This window comes from Streptopelia decaocto, assembly GCF_964273445.1.
Source record: "Streptopelia decaocto genome assembly, chromosome: 1".
NCBI lineage: Eukaryota > Metazoa > Chordata > Aves > Columbiformes > Columbidae > Streptopelia > Streptopelia decaocto.
This window is the reverse complement of record NC_138663.1, coordinates 169,433,600-169,455,452: the sequence shown is the minus strand read 5'-3', so window position 1 is coordinate 169,455,452 and position 21,853 is coordinate 169,433,600. Positions and strand designations below refer to the sequence as shown.

At 36.2% G+C, this 21,853-nt stretch overlaps 1 protein-coding gene across 3 annotated transcripts in view; it reads left to right on the top strand.

Annotated features, from left to right (window-relative positions):
* Nucleotides 1–21,853, top strand: part of PIBF1 (progesterone immunomodulatory binding factor 1) — a 118,876-nt gene that overhangs the window by 54,153 nt on the left and 42,870 nt on the right. For all 3 annotated transcript variants that reach the window (XM_082054199.1, XM_082054197.1, XM_082054198.1), the window contains exons 11-12: nucleotides 16,412–16,577; nucleotides 19,261–19,411. In XM_082054199.1, the coding sequence (XP_081910325.1) occupies nucleotides 16,412–16,577; nucleotides 19,261–19,411 (317 nt within the window). The remainder of the gene's footprint in view (nucleotides 1–16,411; nucleotides 16,578–19,260; nucleotides 19,412–21,853) is intronic.

Sequence of the window (21,853 nt, the reverse complement as noted above, 5' to 3'; positions counted from 1 at the left end):
AAATGCTGATTCCCTTAGGTATTTGTCTGCCCATGTGTGCATTTATACACTCAAGTCTAAGGACAGTTTCCTTTGTTTATCAGTATTCATGCATGTCACTTGAAATTAACAGTCCTGCATTCTCATACTTTCAACACGAAGCTGAGGATACAAAGCATGAGGCCCAGAGTTATAATGTGATTTCTGTTGGTTTTGTTTTTCACTTCTCCAGGGGTGTCACCTCCACCAGTAGCTTTCTCGTTGAAGGTAACTTTCTCAAATTTAACACTCATGAGTTTTTGTTTACTCTGTTTTAAAGAGGGAAAATGGACCATTTGTGCAAGGTCCAAAACTTTGACAAAAAAAAAAACTGTTATTAAAAGTTCCAGAAGGAGTCTCTTCTGAATGAGTCTATGAGCGCCTTAACAAAAACAGGAAACCTGGATGGAGGTCCTGTTTTGACTAAGTGCGTTTGATCTTCAGTTCCTAAGATCTCCACTTCCATGACAGAGAACTTTTACCTCATCTAAGGACTTCATTCCAGTTATCTGCTGATACAAGGCTTAAGCTTTATTCTGGAGGGCAGTTTACATTTCCATATCTCTGGAACTTAAGAATGGGAAAAAAAAACATTCACAGAGTCCTCTGCCTGTAAGTTCTGTATCATAATATGAATAATGATCAGGTGACGTGTATTTTCATATCATTTACTAACAAAAGTCAAAATGAGATCTCACTGGTCAAATGGAATTGGTTCATCAGCTGACGGGAGTGTTGAACACATTAGCAAATAGGATTGCTTGTTCACAGTTGAAAGATAATTAAAGTGGGGAGTGATTGTTTAAGAGCTATTTTCAAAGAGCTTGTAGATAACACAAGATGGGTCATCTTACTTTAGATACCAGCAGGAAGTATAAATCTTTCTCTTCAAATTTGGATGAGTCAGGAATTAATTTGAGAAGCTGTTTGTTTGTTTGTTTTTATTTCCTAACTGGGAAAGCTGCTGAGTGTTTTTCCTATGTTGCTTTTACTTAGCAGAATCATCTGTACTGTAAATCCACAACACCCTGTAACAGTGGGGATTCTGCTAATGGAAATATAACTAATAAAATTCTTATAATAAGACTTTCTGCATAGAGCTTGAGCAGACTGCTAGTATTCTTGAAAGATTTGCTTTGAAATTGGGTGAGATTTGTCATTTAAGCCTCAGATCCCTCCCCTATCAGGAGTACTGCTAGATTGTCAGAAGTAGCGATTTCCTACTCATTGCAGGCGTTGGATAGCCTGATATGAGAAAGTATTAATGTGCGTATAGCTGAGTCAGCCAGATTCTTGACTTATTTTATGTCTAGGTCGCTTACCTTTTTTGAGGGAAGCACATTTGTTTACTCTGTTTTAAACAGGGAAAATGGACCATTTGTGCAAGGTCCAAAACTTTGACAAAAAAAAAACCTGCGACTAGTGCTTCATTACATACTGTAGTTTGATATGTTTGGCCCTTTAGTTCTGCAGGCAACAAGAATTTCTTTCCCTCTTCTGTGGTGGAGTTCTACGCCACTTGTTTATCTGACATGCCTTTATTAGATGTTAATAGACTCAAAACTTTTAAATACTTCATTGTGTGTGACAGAGTGATCCTAGGGAACCTTGATGTCTCAGTGTTTTATCATTGGATGAGAAAGCTCTAATATTTGTAATCGTAATCTATTAGAGCCTGTGTCACAATGATGGTTCACAGTACAAGTTCACCCCTGAGAGCTGCACTGTCATATTTTAACTCCTGAAACCCTTAGGCTTTATGTTGCTTTCAGGATGATTATTCTGTAGTTCTTATTGAAGATTCCCTACCCATACTCAAGGCATTTTTGTGGGGAATACAGCCTGGAGCCACTAACATTGTGGATATCCTAAAGCAGAAATCAAATTTACCTGTAACTGTTCTTTAAGATGTGTTTTCTATATGCACATTTGCAGCTTACCCTCTTTATTGCTTGCCTTTGGATGTCCATTTATGGTTACCAGAAATGCTGAGATTGGGAAGAAGTAAAAATATGGGCCAAACGCCACCCCATTTGTATAACAGCAGTCAAAATATTAGACTGTGTGCCCCGTGAGTATTGCTAAGACAAGCGTACTTCAGTGTCATGTGCCTATAAACACTGCTTCTTCAAGAACAGCTGACAGTAAGCAGATTTTCTTGTTTTCTGAAAGCCTGACTCCATTTTGAATTAAGGCAATTATTAGCCTACTAAGTGGTTTTGGATTAAGCTTGGAGTCTGGTTCCAACCTGTTTCAGACTTCAACAGTGGAAGAATGGAATGTTGAGAATGGAGCTCAGAGTGGAATAGAGTTTAAAATACTGCAGAAAAATATTAAACACCTCCATCTACTTAAACCTTCTAGTAATAAAGAAGGCAAAATAATTGCACATCACACAAAGTAAAGTTAACAGAAGTGCAGTAGTAACTAGACTGTTTTTCAGTCATGACCTGCGTATTCACACAAAACTGGTAACTAGCATGGTCAAACTGAAGTGCAACAGTTCGTTCTTCAAATTTTAAAGGGAAAGGAACTTTTTCTATCTATATCTAAGTCCCCAGTCAATGGAAGTCTTTCTTGTAAACCATAAGAATACAAAGGGTTGAAGCCATATTTTAACATACTGTTCAGTGAATGGGTTCCTTTATTTTATCGAAGGAGTTAACATTAACAGTACGGCTATGTTAGAGGGAACTTTCCAGCTGCTGCTCAGTGAGTATAAGAATTCCATCTTCAGTGGCTTCATTCACTGCATGACAGATGGAGCCATATTCTAGGGCTCCTAGCAGAAAGAATGGATGTTGACAGGGATGAAATGATACAAGTGCTGAACGCACAGAGTAGTAGGAGCTTTCTATTCCACAGTAAAAAGTTGTCTACTTTGATATTCTATGATCTAAAAGTTTAAAAGAAAAGGTTATCATCTCCAGGTACTCAGTTGGGACAGGGAATATTTAAGGATGAGTGTCTTGTCTACAAGTCCCATTAGAAGAAAAGACCTGAAGGATCAAACGTTTGTTTTTAAGTCCACTACAAGAAGAAGAAAACCTGTTTCTCAGATGTGGTGATTGGAGGGACTGTGATAGTTAAGCTGAAGAAATAGTTGTTTGAATGGTGAGAGAATGGAGAAAATGGGAGGAGAATACCTAAAATTAAGACAGAGATACTTAGGAAGGGAGAACAGAGCTGGACATAATTAGAGAAAGCAGAGAAACAGAAAACTTGGTTAGTCTAAGAATTATATGCACTAAAATAAATTGCAGTGTGTTTTGCTGTGGTCTCTCAGGAATCGGGTGGTGGTTATGTCACATCTAAGCTTCTTCTTAGAAGGTATGCTTGAAACTTTTCTTGCGAAGCATGTTAGTATCCCCATAATTAATGAATTCTGACTTCCTCCTCTTCTTTTCAACTCTGGAGTTTTTCTCTTTTTTAACGGCTTCCCATAATCCTACTCATCTCAAATCAATAACAGTAGAAAATGTAGAAGAGCTGTATTATGGCAAAGTTGTGTCTGTCTATAAAAATTTTGTTAAACTTGTCAGACAACTGATAAAATATAGAAAAGTATGTTGTGAAAGCAAATATGTTTGAGTAGAGATAGCTTGGAGTAAAGTGATTATTTTTCAAAATAGTTACTGCATTTTTGAAGTATTTTCATTTTTCACATGCCTCTGCAGGTAATGTAGGATAATTTGATAACTGAAGAATTTACTGGGATAGGCTGCTTTATAGAAAAGTTAGATTAATTGGACTTTTTTCCTGCTTAGAAATGAAGAGAAATGAGATTGTTTCATTAGTGTCATAAACAGCTTGGTGATATATCTGTTCAGGATTCATTTATTAGTCTGCTTGAAGCTTTTAAGAGCATGCAGAATGTACTGTAGCTCCTTCCTTTTGTTTTGGGATGTAAGAGTTTCTTCCATGTTCTTTTACACTGTTGATGCTGTTTAAGTGTGTTCATTGTTTTTACAGTATCTTCAAAAGAGTATCTGATTGATTTGAAGGACCTGTGCAGTTCAAGAAAATAGTTTTTAGAAGCAATATATGTTTCATTTCTGGATAATGACACACACAGGTATCTGCCTAGAATCATAGAATTATTTTGATTGGAAGAGACCCTCAGGATCATTGAGTCCAACCATAACCTAAGCTAACTCTAGCACTAATCCGTGTCCCTAAGAACCTCATCTAAACACCTTTTAAACACCTCCGGGGATGGTGACTCCACCGCTGCCCTGGGCAGCCTGTTCAATGCTTGATAACCCTTTCCGTTAGGAATTTTTTCCTAGTATCCAATCTCAACCTCCCTTGATGCAACTTGAGGCCATTTCCTCTTGTCCTATCACTTGCTACTTGGGAGAAGAGACCAACACCCTCCATGCTACAACCTCCTTTCTGGTAGTTGTAGACAGTGATAAGGTCTCCCCTCAGCCTCCTTTTTTTCAGGCTAAACAGCCCTATCTTGAGACTTGTAACAAACTAGCTAGTATCCAACATTTAATTATTTGATAGTTGTTTCTAGGGCTGAAATGCAATTGATGAGCTTTTTTAAGTCATACAAATGAAGAGAGGTCTTCACGCTGTCTCCTTTGTTTTCCTGTTAATGGTAAAGTGGTTCCAGTCACTCTCACTGCATATAGGACAGGATATTTAACATCTTAGACATCAGAGAAGACAGATCCAGTAATGCTCCCCTACCTGTTGCTTGTCTGTCAGTCATTTTAGTATATTTTGCATATATAAGACCCATCTCTGCTAGCTGTTACTGTTATCATGTCTTTCCATCCTTTGCTCTTCTAAGAAAAACTTCCCTGAGCTGCCCAGTTGCACTGAAGCATGCCTGGTGCCCTGCAGGAGGCTTCGTGGAAGTTCCTTTATGTTCTGAAAGACAGATGGATAACCGTGTGTTTTTAAAATGTCTGCTGGAAGTACAGTTATAGTAGTCTTTGGTACATGATTTTTAATATTTTAATAAATTTTATGTAGCCTTCAAATGCTAATGAGATGCAAATTATCTTATGTGTGACTACACATCATCCTTCTTGTCTTCAAAGGGAACAAATGTTTTTTTTCTAAACACCAAGCTCAGTATTAGCCAGCAGGGTACCCAGACAGCATCCTGGGCTGTATTTGCAGGAGAATAGTCAACACATCGAGTGATGACCAGTTTGGGGACATCCAGTACAAGTAACATAATGATAAACTGGAGTGAATCTAGTGGAGGGCCACCAGAATGGCCAGGACTGGAGCACTTGTCTGTGAGGAGAGGCTGAGGGGGATGTTATTCAGTCTGGCTGCTGGGGCACTTGACAGCAGCACCCCCAGTGCCTACAAAGAGGTCACCAGGAAGATGGAGCCAGGCGCTTCACAGCAGGGCATGGTGGGAGGACGAGAGAACATCCATTGAAACAGGAGATTCCAACTTGGTATAAGGAAAACCTTCTTTATTACAGCCAAGTATAACTGTGGGCAGTTTCCATCCTTGGGGATTTTCAAGACCCAAGTGGCTAAAGCTTTGAGCAACCTGGTCTGATTTCAGAGCTGACCTTGCTCAGAGCAGGATGCTGGATACCCTCTAAAATCACTTCCAACCCGAACTATTCAGTAGTTCTGTTCTGCATTTGCATTGTTGAGATCTTGTTTTTAACAGGTAATCATACTGGGGAATAAATGGAAAATTATGCAGCAATATACTGGCCTCTCATATAGAAATGTTGCTTATTTGTTAAGTCACTGCAAACACGAAGACCCTCCATTACATTAATTCTTAGGGGAAATCTTGCTTTGCTGTCCATCATTGCTTACCATAGCACTTTTAGGAACACATCCTCGGCAGATAGCAAGGTACGCCTGTACTTTGAACTCTCCTTATCAGGAAATCAAACCTGTTATGTGTGATATAAAGGACATACCAATCATTTGCTAAGTTATGGCACTTTGAACTCTAACCTTCTGACCTATTCTGCCAGCCTTTCAGGGGTGAAATTGGAGGCGGGGAGCAGTCTCTCTGCTGATACAGTAGTTACGTGTATCTTTACTTTTTCAGATGCCAAAGGAGCTTTGTCCGATGGTCTCCCAGTCAGCCCTTTCTCAAAAGATTTGTCCCTGCTTTCCCATTTCCCTCCATGTCCTTTTCTGGGAAGCTTCAGTGATGACATTTCCTTTTCTTATATTTTCCTTGCTCATAAAAAAGCTCCTTTTTTCATCATCACTCTACAGAGTTTTAGTTTTGATATTATTAATTACATACAAGTTACATTTGTGGAATTAAGAACTTAAAAATCTGTATGTTCATTTCTGACTGTTTTAAGGAGGTATATGGCATTCCAAACATTTTTCTTCTGTTTGTAGGTATCTGTGTTTTTTTAAAAAATATCTTTGCAATCCAATTTTCATTTTCTGATGTAAACTGCTTATACAACCTGGTTTGTAGGAAAAGTAGCAAAGGGAAAGGATTGGAGGCAAAAGTATGTGCAATTTAGAGATCAGTGTATTCACAGTGTGAATCATGTACTTTAATAGAAAAGGTAACAAACTTTGTCAACATGAACATCTGGAGAGTTTATTTCCTTGAATCCCCTTCCACTTGTTTATTTATGGTTTAGATTTGACCAACAGGTATATATCAGAAGTTTTCAATAGCTTCGTTTCAGTGTCTACAGAGGTTTAAAGTTTGTGACTTAAGATATTTCCAAAAAATAATAGTCAAAACTCCTACTAGCTTTAGTTTATGATCTTTTAGGAGTTTCTTGTGTGTGTGTATAGTTATACATGCATATGTATATTTGAATGCAGTATTCTTTTTCATGGTGAGAGCGCTGATGTGGATTGATTAATTAAAGAAAAAGAAAATCTATTGCCTGGAGAGGATATTGGGAATATTGATTGATTGTTTACCTCAAGAATTTCATGCAAATTCAGTAGTTAAAGTTATGTCAAGTTTCTTTAAGTATTGATCTTACATTTGTTTCCCCTACGATCTTGAAAAATTCCTGCTCTAGAACATTCAATGAAAGGAATGTATGCAGATATGCTAAGGGCCAGTTGTAAGCGAGAGGTCAGTAATGCTACATCAAAGTGTATTTTAGCCAATTAAAATAGAACAGCATGCACATTCTGGCACTCTGACAGCTCCCAGAACACTGAATTAGCCTGGCAAGAAATAATCGCCCTACCCAGTATCTTAAGAAAGACCTGAAAATATTTATATTAATTTAAGTGAATATCTGATGAAAAATAACTTCCGTGACTAGTGGAAGAGTTTTAAAAGATACATTTTTATATGTTTTATCCACAAGGAAAATACAATTCAAGCAAGAGTTTCAGAGTCTTTGTGTAACTGATGAATCCAGTTTCTTAGTTTGCTCGAGTAATGAAGAACAGTGTTCACAGTGCAATAATAAAAATATAATGAACAGTTTCTGTAGCTTTCTGTATCCCCCAAATCTGTTCCAGTATGTTTCATCTGCTACAATAGCACTTTCTTTCAATTACATTCCAGAAACATAAGTAGTACTATTATTACTATTATTAAATAATATTTTCATGAAGTAATAATATCACTGGAAAAGCTAATACTTGGTTTAAGGAGGTAAGTTGTTGATTTGTTACTGAAATTGTATGGTAGCTTAAAAAAATAATTATGAAGAGCAGAAAAAATTATCAAGCCAGAGAATTCTAAGTGTATGTTGCAAATTTGAAATTTAATATAGAGTAATATTAAAAGTTGATGTTTTTCTTTTTTTAGTGTTTTATAGTGAGGAAGTTGCTGGCATTTTCTTTATTCAGGTCTGTTGTATATCATATCAAAGCCTCTCATGGTTACAATTCAAATTAATTATTTTCTATACCAATCAATATACATTACTGGGGAATAAGCCTCTCTACTATTCCTTCCCTTTTCGTTGATTTAACACAAAATTCAGGTTCGTTAACATGTCATTTTTTGTAAGGACTGAAGTAAACTGAAATAAAAATACTGCTTTGATAAAGTTAATGTTTTGGGATGCCACAGAAAATCAAATAGAGAATAGTGTGCACAAAAAATTTGACTAAAGTCATAATGAGCTTTTAATAAATATAATTCAGGTTTTATGCTCTTGGATTAAAATATGTACAGTAGACAAAACCATATTGCAGAGAAGGGATCCTTTTAAATCTGTCACTTCAAAGTGAATTAAAATAAATTAAAGTATTTATCTGTTTGAGCAAAGATGTCGCTTAGGCAATGAGATATCTCATCATGCTTGTCCAGATATGAATTCCACCTCAATTCAGCATGTTTCTCATTCTTTCAAGATTGGAGACTTCTGCCATTTTATGTGCTGGTGCACATAGATGCAAAAGATAGCTTTGTGTGTGTGCCGAGGCTGTGCCAGAAACAATAGAACTGTTCAGTTTCTTCTGACTTCTTTTGGCTTGAGGTAGAGCTGCTGGTGTCTACATCCTTTAGCTTGGCCATGCTTCCCTTTTAGATTGTTGTCCTGTACTTAGGGGAATTCTATAATTTTGTTTCCTTTGTTATCTCTTCACTAGGCTTCAACAAACTCATTTCATAGCCTTCCTGTTTGAAAAAGAGGAATCTTGTATCTTTCTTTGGGGCTATTTTGACATTTTATTCAAGGGATTCTGTGAGGACATAATTTCAATTTTGGATTCACAAACTAGATATCTTTGGCCCTACATCACCTGGAATGCCTGATCTGGTAGGTGTTCTCTGACAAATTGTGTATACTGATGATGTCTACGTTTCAAGTTTGTAGCTTTTCATAGATTTAGAATTCTTCATCCCCATAAACCTAAAGAGAATTCAAGGATATAAATCTTGACTAAGATGCAAAGGCAGAGAGAAAAACAACTGCTGTTAGACTCCTCAAAATTACTGGGGTGACTCTGTCGTCCTATTAATTTCTGTAAAAAACAGTTTTTGTGGAGGAAATGGTGGAATTAGATCCTCTTCCTTATTATATGTGTATTGCTTTCTTCAGATAATTTGTTTTTGTTAAGGATGCTGTTATTAATTTGTAGTGGTTTAACCCCAGCTGGCAACGAAGCACCACGCAGCTGCTCATTCATTCCTCCCTGTGCCCCCAGGTGGGATGGGGCAGAGAATTGAGGAAAAAAAAGGCAAAACTCATGGGCTGAGATAAAGACAGTTCAATAGGACAGCAAAGGAAGACAAAATAGAAATAAAAATAATAATAACAGAATACACAAAACAAGTGATGCACAGTGCAGTGCTCACCACCTGCTAGTTGACGCACAGCCCATCCCTGAGAAGTGATTCCTGACTAACTTTTTTCCTAGTTTATATACTGAGCAGGACGTCATATGGTGTGCAATATCCTTTTGGTAACTTTGGGTCAGCTGTCCTGGCTGTGTCCCCTCAGTTTCTTGTACATCTCCAGCCTCCTCACTGAAAAGTCCTTGACTTGGTGTAAACATTGCTTGGCAACAACCAAAACATGAGTGTGTTACCAACATTCTTATCATACTAAATCCGAAATGTAGCACTATACCAGCTACTAGGAAGAAAATTAACTCTATCCCAGGCAACACCAGGACATAATGTCACTACATTGATAAAGTTCAGTTAGATTATTTGAGTACATTTTGTGTTTGTTTCATTGAATTGAATAAGAAAAGAGTTAACTCAATCAAGATGCTGATTACTTAAACCAAGTAACAACAGACTAGGCAAGTGACTCTGACCAAACTAAGCATTCGTCAGCAGCATTGAATTAGCACAGGGGAGCAACCACATCCTGTTTCGTTTTTAAAAAAAGCATGACAGGAGTTGCTCATCTTTTTTTCCAGTAGCCCCAAAGTAAGGCGCACTTTCAGAAAGTTCAGGGCTGGGTGAATGTCCATCAGAGCTCCAGGATTGAGAGAAAACTCCCTAGTGAAGGTGTATTATTAAATTCTCATGACTGAACTATAACTCGCAAACACAGGCCAGGCAAAGCTGAAGCAGCCTCTACTGTTGAAGCTGGGTCTTGATGCAGGAATGAATCTTAAGTTTCACAAGAGTCAAATAAAGGAAGCATGATTGTATAGTCCAGAGACAAGGAAACAGTGATGAATTTCAGGCCCAGCCAGTCAGCATGATTTAGCAGATACATCGAAAGCAGACTCATTTTCATAATGTTTGTTTTTCTAATTCTTAAAAGAGATGGAACACTCATCGTTAGGTCACTGTGGCTGTCGTAGTGGAATAAACACGAAGATAAAGAGCTACCTTTATAGTAATTCCTCAAGATGTACCTTTTATTTGTATATTCTACAACCCCACCTTTAACTTGTCTCTTCACAAGTCATTCATGTTACAAGTTAGTGAAAAGATCTGTGCAACAGCCAACATGTTTGTTGTTCCGGTGTAGGGCACAAGAATACATGTCAAGTGTGCGCATTCTCATGGGACACTGCAGAGACAAGCATCCAGTCTAGTGTACACTGGGCATTGGTCTGGTTCGGGTAGCAAGAATACATGGGTTCTATGTACTGAAGATCTCCACTTATTGCATAGGTCAGGGGTGTCAAACTCATTTTCACCAGCAGCCACATCAGCCTCACGGTTGTCTTCAAAGTGTTGAATGTAATTTTAGGACTGTATAAATGTAGGAGTTGTGACAGTCCTAAAGTTACATTCGGCCCTTTGAAGGCAACCGGGAGGCTGATGTGGCCCCCTGCGAAAATGAGTTTGACAGCTCTGGCATAGGTCATTTTGGATTTAGGTGTCCTGAAACTACAGGTAGTGTAAACCAGCTGTTTATCTTGCTGAATCTGGATGTTTGGAAGTGTTACCTCCAAGGAAGTTGTTTCGACAGAATAAGGATCAGAGGCAAAGACATAACAAATGCTTAGAATGCTGCAAAACACAAAAATCTGCTTTGAAGCAAGCAGCTTTAATCAAAGCTTCTAAGCTTTCTCAAACAGATTTTACTAAACCACATACAAAAGTACTGTATGTTTAATTACTTGATACGAAGCAAATGTAACATCTGGCAAGAACTTGCATGTTAAATCATGTTTTCCCTTTAGCATTTGAGCTATACGTTTCTGTAGTTTTTTAATAACAATCTAAAACAGGAATACCATGCTGAAAAAAACTCTCAGCATACTGTTTGGGGAAAACAAATTTGAAGTGAAAACTATTTCAACAAACAATTTTTTCATTGTTTAAACAATTTGTAGATGGCATCCTCCATCTTCTGTTTAATCATTGTCCTCAGAGCTTTTTTTTTCTTTTGTTGGAGGTACTTAAATTGGTTGTTACTAAGTGCATTGTTATTTTAGTTCAGATTAGAAATAATTTAGCACATTTGATAGACAGCAGTGAAGCAATAAATGGTACAAAAGACTGAAAATACTTACAAAGTTAGTATAACAATCTCCATTAAAATGTGTATTTAAATGAAGAATGACAATTTTCTTACCTATTTTATAGTAAATATTAAACGGACTTTCACTTTATGAAACCAGCCAGATACATGATGCATCAGACTTACGTTCAGTGCATCAGAAGATGAGCAATGAAAGCATTTGAAACTAAGGATCAGAGTTCTTACATTTCCAGTTACTTAGTGAGTAGCATGTGAACTCAATTCATGGGAAATTTTTGATTGCCCAGAAACAAGCCAACCATTTTTTAGTACCAAGGATAAAAAAGAGAACCAGTGAAAACAAGATCCTTTGAGTGCATGTTTGAACTGGAGTCTCACAGTTTGCTGCATGTATGGACAACGTGTGTGCCATCTGTAACATGACTGAATTTAATTTAGGCCCATCTAGGCTGCTGTTCCTCCTTCTATAACTCCAAGTAGCACAGTGAAGAGTAAGGAGAATTCTGTTCTGTCCTTTTTTGCTTAGCTTTGGGCTCTTTGGAAGTGAGGAAGCCTTAACAGCCGGACTCGGTTGCAAAAGATGAGGAAGTTAAACTGGGATTTAAACCTCATGGTGAAAGAAGTACGGGCAGAATTTGACAAAGAATGACAAACTGTGAGTGTGATATAGGAATAGAGAGAAAGAAAACCAGCAGGTAGAGAATAGGGCTACAAGATAGGAATGGAAGCTGAATAGTATAGGAACACAGGTGAGAAGAAAAACAGGTGACCTGAGTAGACAGAATGAAAATAGAATTGGAAATCAGGAGAAATCTGGGGTTGGCACTGGGACAAAGAGGGAGGAGGGCAGGAACATTAGGGGACATGTTGGGGCTGGAAGTGGGAGGTTTGCAATGGGACAGGTTAGGGAGGAAATGTCTGTAGAATTTAGGTTTCTCTGCAAATTTGGCACTGAACCAAAGCACAGAGATTTGTACAAATAGCACAGTATATTGTTATTACTCTAAAGGTATTAGATCTGGAACCCACCCATCTGTGGAGTCAGGATGATTTCACAATTTACAGGGTTTTTTTCCATTTTTAAACTTGAAAACAGTGTCTAAAATGTATGCTAAAAAGCATTAGGGTTGGTATAATCAAGTTTGCAAAATTAAAAAGGGTTGATGTTCTGCATAATTTTGGTAGGTCCTCCTTTGGAAGATGTATTATTTGTATTTTCTTGCTTGGCATTCTTTCCTATTAACAAGCTTAATTCTAGAATTTGCTGCTTCCTGACTGTGTAATTTTACAAATTTATTGTCTTCTAATGTACTTCATTGTTCAGTTACACTTTTGAGGAGTACTGCCGTACCTCTCGGTTCTGTCAATGGAATAGACAATGGTAAAAAAGAGAGTTTGTTTCTGTTAAGTAAAAACAGAGTAGAGTTGCTGTCTCAGTACTTACGGGATGCTTATAACAAGTTGGAAATGTTAAGTGATTCTCTCTTTATGCGCATAGATGACAGAAATCTGTGAAATCAATATTAGTTTATGCTATGCTGGATTTGTTTTGTAGTTCCTCCATTCAAAAAACAGTTGGCTGCTATACTTCCTTCACTATACAAACTACCATGAAATCTTTCAGTTTACTCTCATTGTATGGAGATTTTGAAAAGTTATTATATTGTTATCCACCATTTGCCAAAACAGACTTCTCTGACTGTAAAATCTTAAAACCATCCTTACAAACCAGAGTTTAAGTCCCTCTCTGAATATTCTCCCTTCTGCTTTACTCTACAAATAACCTTTTTGATAACCATAGTGTCACTCTGCTTTAGCAAACTTCAGGCATTATTGACTGGTCATCCTAATGGCACGGAGGCGTAACATAGTTGAGACCTCATTCCAGACGATTTTTACATGTGAGTTTTTTTCCTTTTTTATATTAGCTCAGTCTGTAATTTCCCTTTCATTCACAACCCACATTCTTCTGTGAGCTCTTTCACTACATCAAGTTTGCTAAAATTTCTTGATGGAAAAAAATCCTGTACCTCCGCATTCCACTGTTTTATTTTTTTTTCCATAATAGTAGTGTTAAGACATAGAGTGGTTTTGTTTTCTTTTGTTTTCCCTTAGAAACCATCTAGGCAAATTAAGGAATGTATTTTGACGTTGTTACATGACTATGTACACACATGCACGCACACTTGTGCTGAAATAGTAGCCAAGAAACCGGAGATACTATCTGGCCAAGTAAATACAAATATGACAAAGAATGAATGGGGCTACAGTGGAGGAGTTACTAGTGAGCTCAACAGTGTAGTAAGGTCAAAAGAAAACTGACTCTTCATAACCTTACCAGTACAAAACAGATCATACACATGTAAGCTACTTCAAATTTCCAAAATAAAAATTATCTTTTTTTTTTCCTGAAGTTACTGTTCATGATTGGGTTGATAAGCATGTTCTGGAAGCACCCAGCTGATTGAGTAGACTTACAAAATCATCAGAGAACCATGAAGTTCTCTGGAAGGTATAGTAAGTGGGTACAGAGGAGTCTGCATAGCCTAGTTTTATGCATATTTCCAGTGTGTAAGCTCTGCACAGAACAGATCGTTGAACCTCAGATTAATTTAAGGTCTAAACCTGTGTACAGGAAAGCATTGCCATTTATTTTATGTAAAGGCAGAAGATAATGAATTTGTTGTTGAAAGTCAATAAGTATGACTTGTAGCTAAATTTCATTTGTGTGTTGCATTGCACATCAGTTGGCTGAATGACATGTGTCTTTGTGAAGAACTACTCATTTTGGAACAAAACTATCTTCCCAAGATTGTAAACAATGTGTAGAGCAGAGCAGATTTAGTGTCATGTCTGCAGCCAATCATGTATGAAGTGTGGAGAATATAAAAGTGCTGAAACTATTTTTGTGTGGTAAAATGAAAACAGGACCTACAGTCAGGGAGTGGTGATGAAACACTTAAAGTATCAGCATTTGAAAAGCATCCTCAAGCAAAATTGACAGCAGTAGTTATAACCAGATAGATCATTGGCATTTAGCAGTTTGAGTGCAATAACTGTTTGAGAACAAAGGCCATACTATTGAAAAATATATTTTTTTTAAAGAGCGACCTTTTCATGCACTCACTAGGCAGAATTTTCAATCTCTGCTTACACAGTCTGTGTGGGAACAATCTCATTCACGCATTGGACTGTTTACTCATACACGGATGTCTACAGAGTGATTATAAAGGGCATCATAGTGACACCTGTTTGTTCTGTTCAGGTTAATTCCAGTGAAAATTGCTTCCTCTTTGTGCCTTAGAAACATTCCTACATCTGAAATCCTCAGGGAAAATATTTGAAGTAATCCCCTTGTTTTTGTTAAAAGGTCTCAATCCCACCTAAAGATCAGGTGCTAAACAGGATGGAATTGTGTTGCAACAGCTATTTGACAAATGACAGCTAACATAACAGCAATGCTGGGTTAGTGTAAAGGTTTTGTCTGGCATTCGAACAATTTGTTGATAAGTGACTTCTGTGTGAGAAATACAATCCTGCATTTAATAGCTGTCAAAGGATTTCTCTGCAGAGTTTATTCAGTATCCTCTTGAGTAAGTGTTAATTTTTAGCATCCACAACATCTTATGGTAAGGAATTTCACAGCTTCTATGTGTGAAGAACAACTTCTATTTGTTTTCCTTTCTCCATCTGCTAGCTTTATTAGATGCCTTCTCATTTATCTAATGGAAAATACAGTGAATAATTGATTCCTATTCTCATTTTCCATGCCACTCAAGATGTTACAGGCCTCTTTTATTTCTCCATTTTTCTAAACACTATCTCTTTTCCAAGCTGTAGAGATTTAGTTTGCTTAAGTAATTTCTTCCACACAATGCAACTATGTAAGTGCATGATGTGGCCATTTGTCAAAGGTCACCCCTATAACCCTTCTCTGATGCTTTACCCATTCTATTATATTCCTTGTGAGGTCAGGAACTAGAACAGTGGTCAACATTCAGTATGCAGGCAACAGCATGCAACTGTAAAATGACACGTCGATTTCTGTATTTTCTCTATTGCTTTCACCGTAATTCCCAAAATATTGGTTTTGAGCTTTATTTAAAACTGAGCTAAAGTTTTCATGGATTTATCTGGTATAAACCAAAGATACCACTCATGAATCAAAACAGTCAGCTAGGAGTTGATCATTTTATGTGTGTGTTTAGGATCATTTTTACAACCTGGGATTTACTTTGCATGTATCTCCTTTGAATTTCCTTTGTTATTTAATGCTGATATTCATAAAGATTTCTACTGTTCTTCATATGACACTCATTTTCTACAGTCCAGTATTTTAGTATTCTATCAGCAGATTTTTTTACCCCTCTTATTTGAGGTTGCCTATATAACTAAAATGAGTGAAGTCCACTTCTAAGTGGAATGTTTTTTATCTGTCACCTGTAATTACCTTACAGTGATATTCTCAAAAATATACTTCATTTCTGCTTTTTGAGAAGGACCTGTGGTTCCAAATGTGGAAATTAATACACCGTTGTGGTCTCGTATTTCTTCACGTCTTTGGGTATGGGAAAAAGCACTGTAGCTGATAGCCACGATATCCCAAAGGAATATCCCAAGGAATGCGCCGTTGGTATCACTAATGTCTAATACCACTTCTCCCTATCACGTGTAACACATGGTGGTGAAGACAGAAGACAACATCTGTGTACACATTGTGTACTGAGAAAGAGATTCATATTGATCTAAGACTTTTTAAAAATAATGTATATGGTAAGGTCATTGTGATTTGATTATGCATTAGCTACATACATACATAGCCATGGACTAAGTGTTCCATGTTTTGTTGTCATTATAGTATTGAATTTTCCTAATGAAATTTCAAATGCAGGTTACAGTTGTTACGTAGATAACCAAACTAATACTTATTTAACTCTTAGAAATACTGTAATAATTTCTGAAATTTATGCCTGTAATTAACAGAACTAGCATGGGTTGTAAGTTTGTTTATTTTTTAATCATCAACACTTTTTTTTCTTTTCTACTTTGAGGTATAGACAAATGCAACTTGGCACAGAAAGCAAAGTAGCTGAACTTCTTCACCAAAGTAAGTTAAAGTCCTTTGAAAGTGAACACATTCAACTCATGCAACAAGAAACAGCTAAGAATCTTTCACAGTGCCAAATGGAATGTGAGAAATATCAGAGAAAGCTGGAGGTATGTTATATAAAGAGACACTTAATGGGGCATTACGTAGTGGTTTTCAATTAGAATGTAAATGGAAAAGCTTGGAGAAAAAATAGCAAAGAACATACATGGCTGAATTAGTATCTCCACCCAATTCTGCTGAAGCAAAATCTAATGACAAAGCTTATTAAGTTTGATCAGTTCAATCGAAAACAAGACTTAGGGGAGAGGAAGAAGGCAAAACAATCTCTCACGGAGAGATGTTGAAGATGGTACCTCATTTACGTGAGGTGTATATATGCTTGTATCATAAAACTGCTTATGTCAGTCTATGTGATTGTTGCAGGGAGAGACGAGAGTTACACCAGAACAGCTATGGTCAATTAAATATCATTAAAACTGTGATTTGTAATAGTATTTTTAAGTAATAAAAATAGTTTTTATTGATACGCAATTTTGGGATAAATTTTTACAGCTAAAGAAGTCAAGGGGAGCATGGTGTATAGAGCATTGAAAAGTCCTAATGTTATTAATTTTGTTGTAGTGGGTTGACCTTGGCCAGCTGCCAGATGCCCACCACTCTCTCATTCCCCATCCTCAAGAGGACCAGGGGTGGTAAATAAGCTAAAAAAGCTCATGTGTTGATATAAAGATAGGGAGATCACTTGCCAGTTACCATCATGGTCAAAATAGACTTGACCTGGGGAAAATTAGTTTCACTTATTACCAATGGAAATAGATTTGGATGGTGAGAAACGAAGACAAATACTAAAACATCTTTCCCCGCCCTTTTCTCTTCTGTGTTTAACTTCCCTCCTTCCAATATTCAGCAGAGCAAACTTACTTTCAAACAAAATTTCTTCACCTGTGCGAAATTAGTACCAAATCATTACTGAGTCCAATTTGTAAGAATTAAATGAGATTGGCAGTATATGTCTAAAACGAATGTCAGGATACAAACTGGACAGGACAGAATAAGAAACTTTTTTCCAAGTGCCAGCTATGGCAGCCTTCATTTTTTGGGGAAGGATGCTGCTCTTCAAGTCTCCACAATTCTAGTCCTGAACCTGCCTGGGGTGATTATGAAAAAGAACTATAGAGTAAAAACAGAATTAGAGAGTTTTAGATAAAATGTAATTTCTTGTTTTTGTCTTGTATTGGGACATTCAGATCCTGGCTGATGAGGTTGGTTGTTGTCACGAGCACTGAGAGTGACAGTTTTGCTGGCCTTTGAGGTTGCCAAACAGATTATTAATTGGCACAGACATGTCTAAACTTCAAGAAGATGATAGTTAAATTTGAGTTATTTTTCTGTTTTCTTTGTGGATATTTATTTGATCTGAATAACATCTTGAATATTTGGCATTCAGTTCTACTAAGAATTTTGGCACTTCCTTTTCTCTTAGAGAGAGGCTTTGAAACCAGTCCTTTTTCATTAAGAAATGCTCTTGCAGAATTCAAATATTTGATGTCTGAATCTCTTACTTTTGTTCATTTTGACTGAATTCTCATTTTTTTAAATTTACTTTCTTATATATAGCATTGAGGTCTTAAGGGTTTTTTTCTTACCCTTCTTTTAGGATATTGATCTTAATTAATAGCATAGTCACTAGTATCTTGTGGCTCAGCTACAACTGCTTTGTGAACCAACTCTTGTTTTTATTTGGATTTTAGCATAGAATAGTTTTTCTTCTTATGCATGCTAAAGCTAGGAAACAGACGGTTTATACATTGCCAAATTTTAACCTATACATTTATTGTTCTGTGACACTAGACCACTTTCTTTATATTCAATTGGCTTGTTTCTTTAACCTTCATGCACGCTTTAGTGTTTTTGACAGTGAATCTAGTTTACTGCTGTATACACTATACATATATTTCTGTATCTCAAGTTCTATATTCCATTGTCATCCTGAATATTTGAGTTTTTTATTTGGGAAGTTAGTATTAAATTTTGCTACAGTACTACTTGGTTATTACTTTACCTCTTTTGGTGTGTGTGTGTGTGTGTTTGGTTTTTTCTGTGAAACATGTAGGTTACTACTTACCAAGGACTTTCTTATTCCAGTTGGTTTTATAATATTTATATTGTCAGTGTTGTTTTCTGTTTTCAAGCATTATATCAAGCTTTAGTTCTTATACAGACCTTCATAACTTTTGAATATGTATTCTTTTGTTTGAGCTTAGTGGATTAAGTATTTACATTAGTCCTGAATGTTAATGGCGTGTTACTTTTCAGTAATTACTAAATAATAAAAATCTGCTGTATCTTAAATACCAAACTTTGATATCAGAGGACTTACCATCCTGTGAAGGAACTTTGTTTTTTTAAATTGATAACCGAAATCTGAATCCAGCTAAGGCAATGAAAATAAATGCATTTACACTGTTTCGACTGCTGTATATTAAGTTTATCTGTTACCTTGCTTTTCCTAACCTTTAAAATTCTTTTGGCTTTTTCAGAGATATATTCTTAGAATTACTAAGGCCTTACGAGGTAGGCATAAGCGATGTGACCTGAGAGGGTAATCTGTGCAAGATAACATAGTTGAAAAAATAACCACTTTTTAGAGTATTTTAGTCTTTCCTGTGCAGAAATTACATCCAATATTTAGTATCATACCACAAAGCGTTTTACATGTATTATATTTTGCATCTTTCATAAGTAGCTGTAATGCTGAATTCCTGATATTTCCATTATTCATTCTTACAGGTGCTTACTAAGGAATTTTATAGTCTTCAGTCTTCTAGTGAAACACGCATTATTGAACTTCAAACACAGAATTCTGAGATCCAAGCAAGGCTAGATACTTACGAAAAACTTGAAAAAGAGCTTGATGAGATAATATTGCAGACAGCAGAAAGTAAGTTCTGTCACAAATTATATCGTATCTCTAGGTGTTAATGTTTATAAATATATAAAGGGTGAGTGCCATGGGGATGGAGCCAGGCTCTTCTCGGTGGCAAACAATAATAGGACAAGGGGTAATGGGATCAAGCTGGAACACAAGAGGTTCCACTTAAATTTGAGAAGAAACTTCTTCTCAGTAAGGGTGACAGAGCACTGGAACAGGCTGCCCAGGGAAGTGGTGGAGTCTCCTTCTCTGGAGACATTCAAAACCCGCCTGGACATGTTCCTGTGCGACCTCACCTAGGTGTTCCTGCTCCAGCAGGGGGATTGGACTAGATGATCTTTTGAGGTCCCTTCCAATCCCAAACATACTGTGATACTGTGATACTGTTATGGCAAGGTGTCTTGATTCTCATGGCACTTGGAACGTATTACAGTGCCTGTGATTCTCCCTCCTTATGCCTGACAGTTAAGATCCAGTAATAATTTTGACAGAAAATATTAATGATCAGTTTCTAAATGTATTTGTAAATATGCATCAAATAAACATGAATTTAGACATTGGGATATTAAAAATCATCTCAGTGTTTCCTTTTCACTGATTTCTCTTTTCCTTATTCATTAAGGAATTATCATTAGATTCATTACCCATTATCATTAGATATGTTTTTTTAGGATTCTCCTGTTATTTAAGTATATTTTGAATATCAAGAAACCCTCTTTGTTGACAGACAATTATGTTTCATAATACAGTAAAGTGATTAATGTGAATTTTTGAATGTACTGGGGAAAAAAAACCTTTTTATTGCGTTAAATTAATATTAATTAGACATTAAGCAGTTGCTTATTGGAGATCTCTCTGTTCCAAGAACTAAATCCTGGATTAAATTCAAGCCTGATTACTCTTGAAAAGTTTTGACTCTGGTTGGCAAAAACAACAATATCTGTTCTCAAACACAGCAAAATTTCTGTGAAATCTCTATTGATTTGATTCTCAGCCTAAATGAATCCATAAAGCAAGTAATTTCTAATTTGAAACTAAGACTCTAATCTTCAAGTCTTTTAGCCTGTGTGTAAACAGAGTAGGACATTTTAAGATTTCAAACTAATTCATATATCATCTTGTCCTTCTTTCTTTCTTTGCTCCTCCACAAAATAATCACCATTTATAAGTAATGTTTTCCAGGTAGAATATTGTTGCATAAGTTTTGTATATAAACAGTAATGTAGAGCAAAGGATGTATTACTAGGATGCAGTGATGTGGGTATAACTTTAGAAATTAGACTGTACATACTTCTTTAATTTTATACACTGCAGCTTGTACTTGTTAGAATGACATGACTACCCAAAGGTTCCAGTCTGACCATAAGCGTGTTTGCTAAATATATGCTTATGTTTTAATTGGTTACGTGTTTTTTGAAGTGTATATACATAAACTTGCCTAAGGAGTAATTACGTATTAATACAGAATTTTTGGACCTTACCTTCTGTTTTTTCGAAGGAGAAGAAAGAGTTCAGAATGCTGGGTTTTGTTTACACTGATTTAGATTTTCTTATCTATCTTGTGATGGCAGTAAAGTTTTATACAGAACTAAATATTTCTTAACTTCATCTTAAGTATTTATGTCATTTACAATTTATATTCTGTGCTACGGAATATGACTTAAAAAATGTTTCCAAATGGCCTGTTCTGTTAAAATATAATTACTTCATTTTCTGATTTTGCTAGAGAAAAAAGGGAGTTAGAGTTCAATATTATTTTAATATACTTTTTATTTAATAACTTTGATTTTTCTTACTATTATTAAGTGTCATAAATAGCTAAAGGTAGAAGAATAGTTAAAAGACATATGATTATTTTTCAAATTTAATGTGTTCTGGAAATACTCCAGTCTATCTTTCATAAATTATCGTTTCGGCTGAAGCATTGTGTGGAAGACAATTAGAATTTTCGATGGACTTTGATGGCAATAAGATTTTACTTTTCAGTCCTGTGGTCACTTCTTTACATTTCAATACCATGGAATATTTTTTTCTTCTCCTTGAGTTATGAAGCCTCTGTTTTTTTACAATATTTGGAGGTGCTGGTGGGGTTTGAGTTCTCTGGATTTTTTAATAAACTGTGTATTTGCACATGTGAGGTGGCTTTTGTCATATATTCTTATGAGCTTTTTAATTTTTCCTTTGGAGAATGTGCATGTGGAAGAAATCACTGAATTGTGACTGTTATTCCCTCATCATTATGCCTCACTTCATTAATATTGAAACAACAGCATATTCAGGAAACTATCAAGAATTTATGTAGCCACTCCTTACAGCATCTGACTGGTTTCCACATGAATAACAATAGTAAACCTTCTTGGCTATCTGTCTATTCTTCCTTTTCAGAGTAAAATGTTCACTTTGGGATATTTTTGTTGTAGGCTAGTTGTCTGATTTTCTTGCTTCCATTGG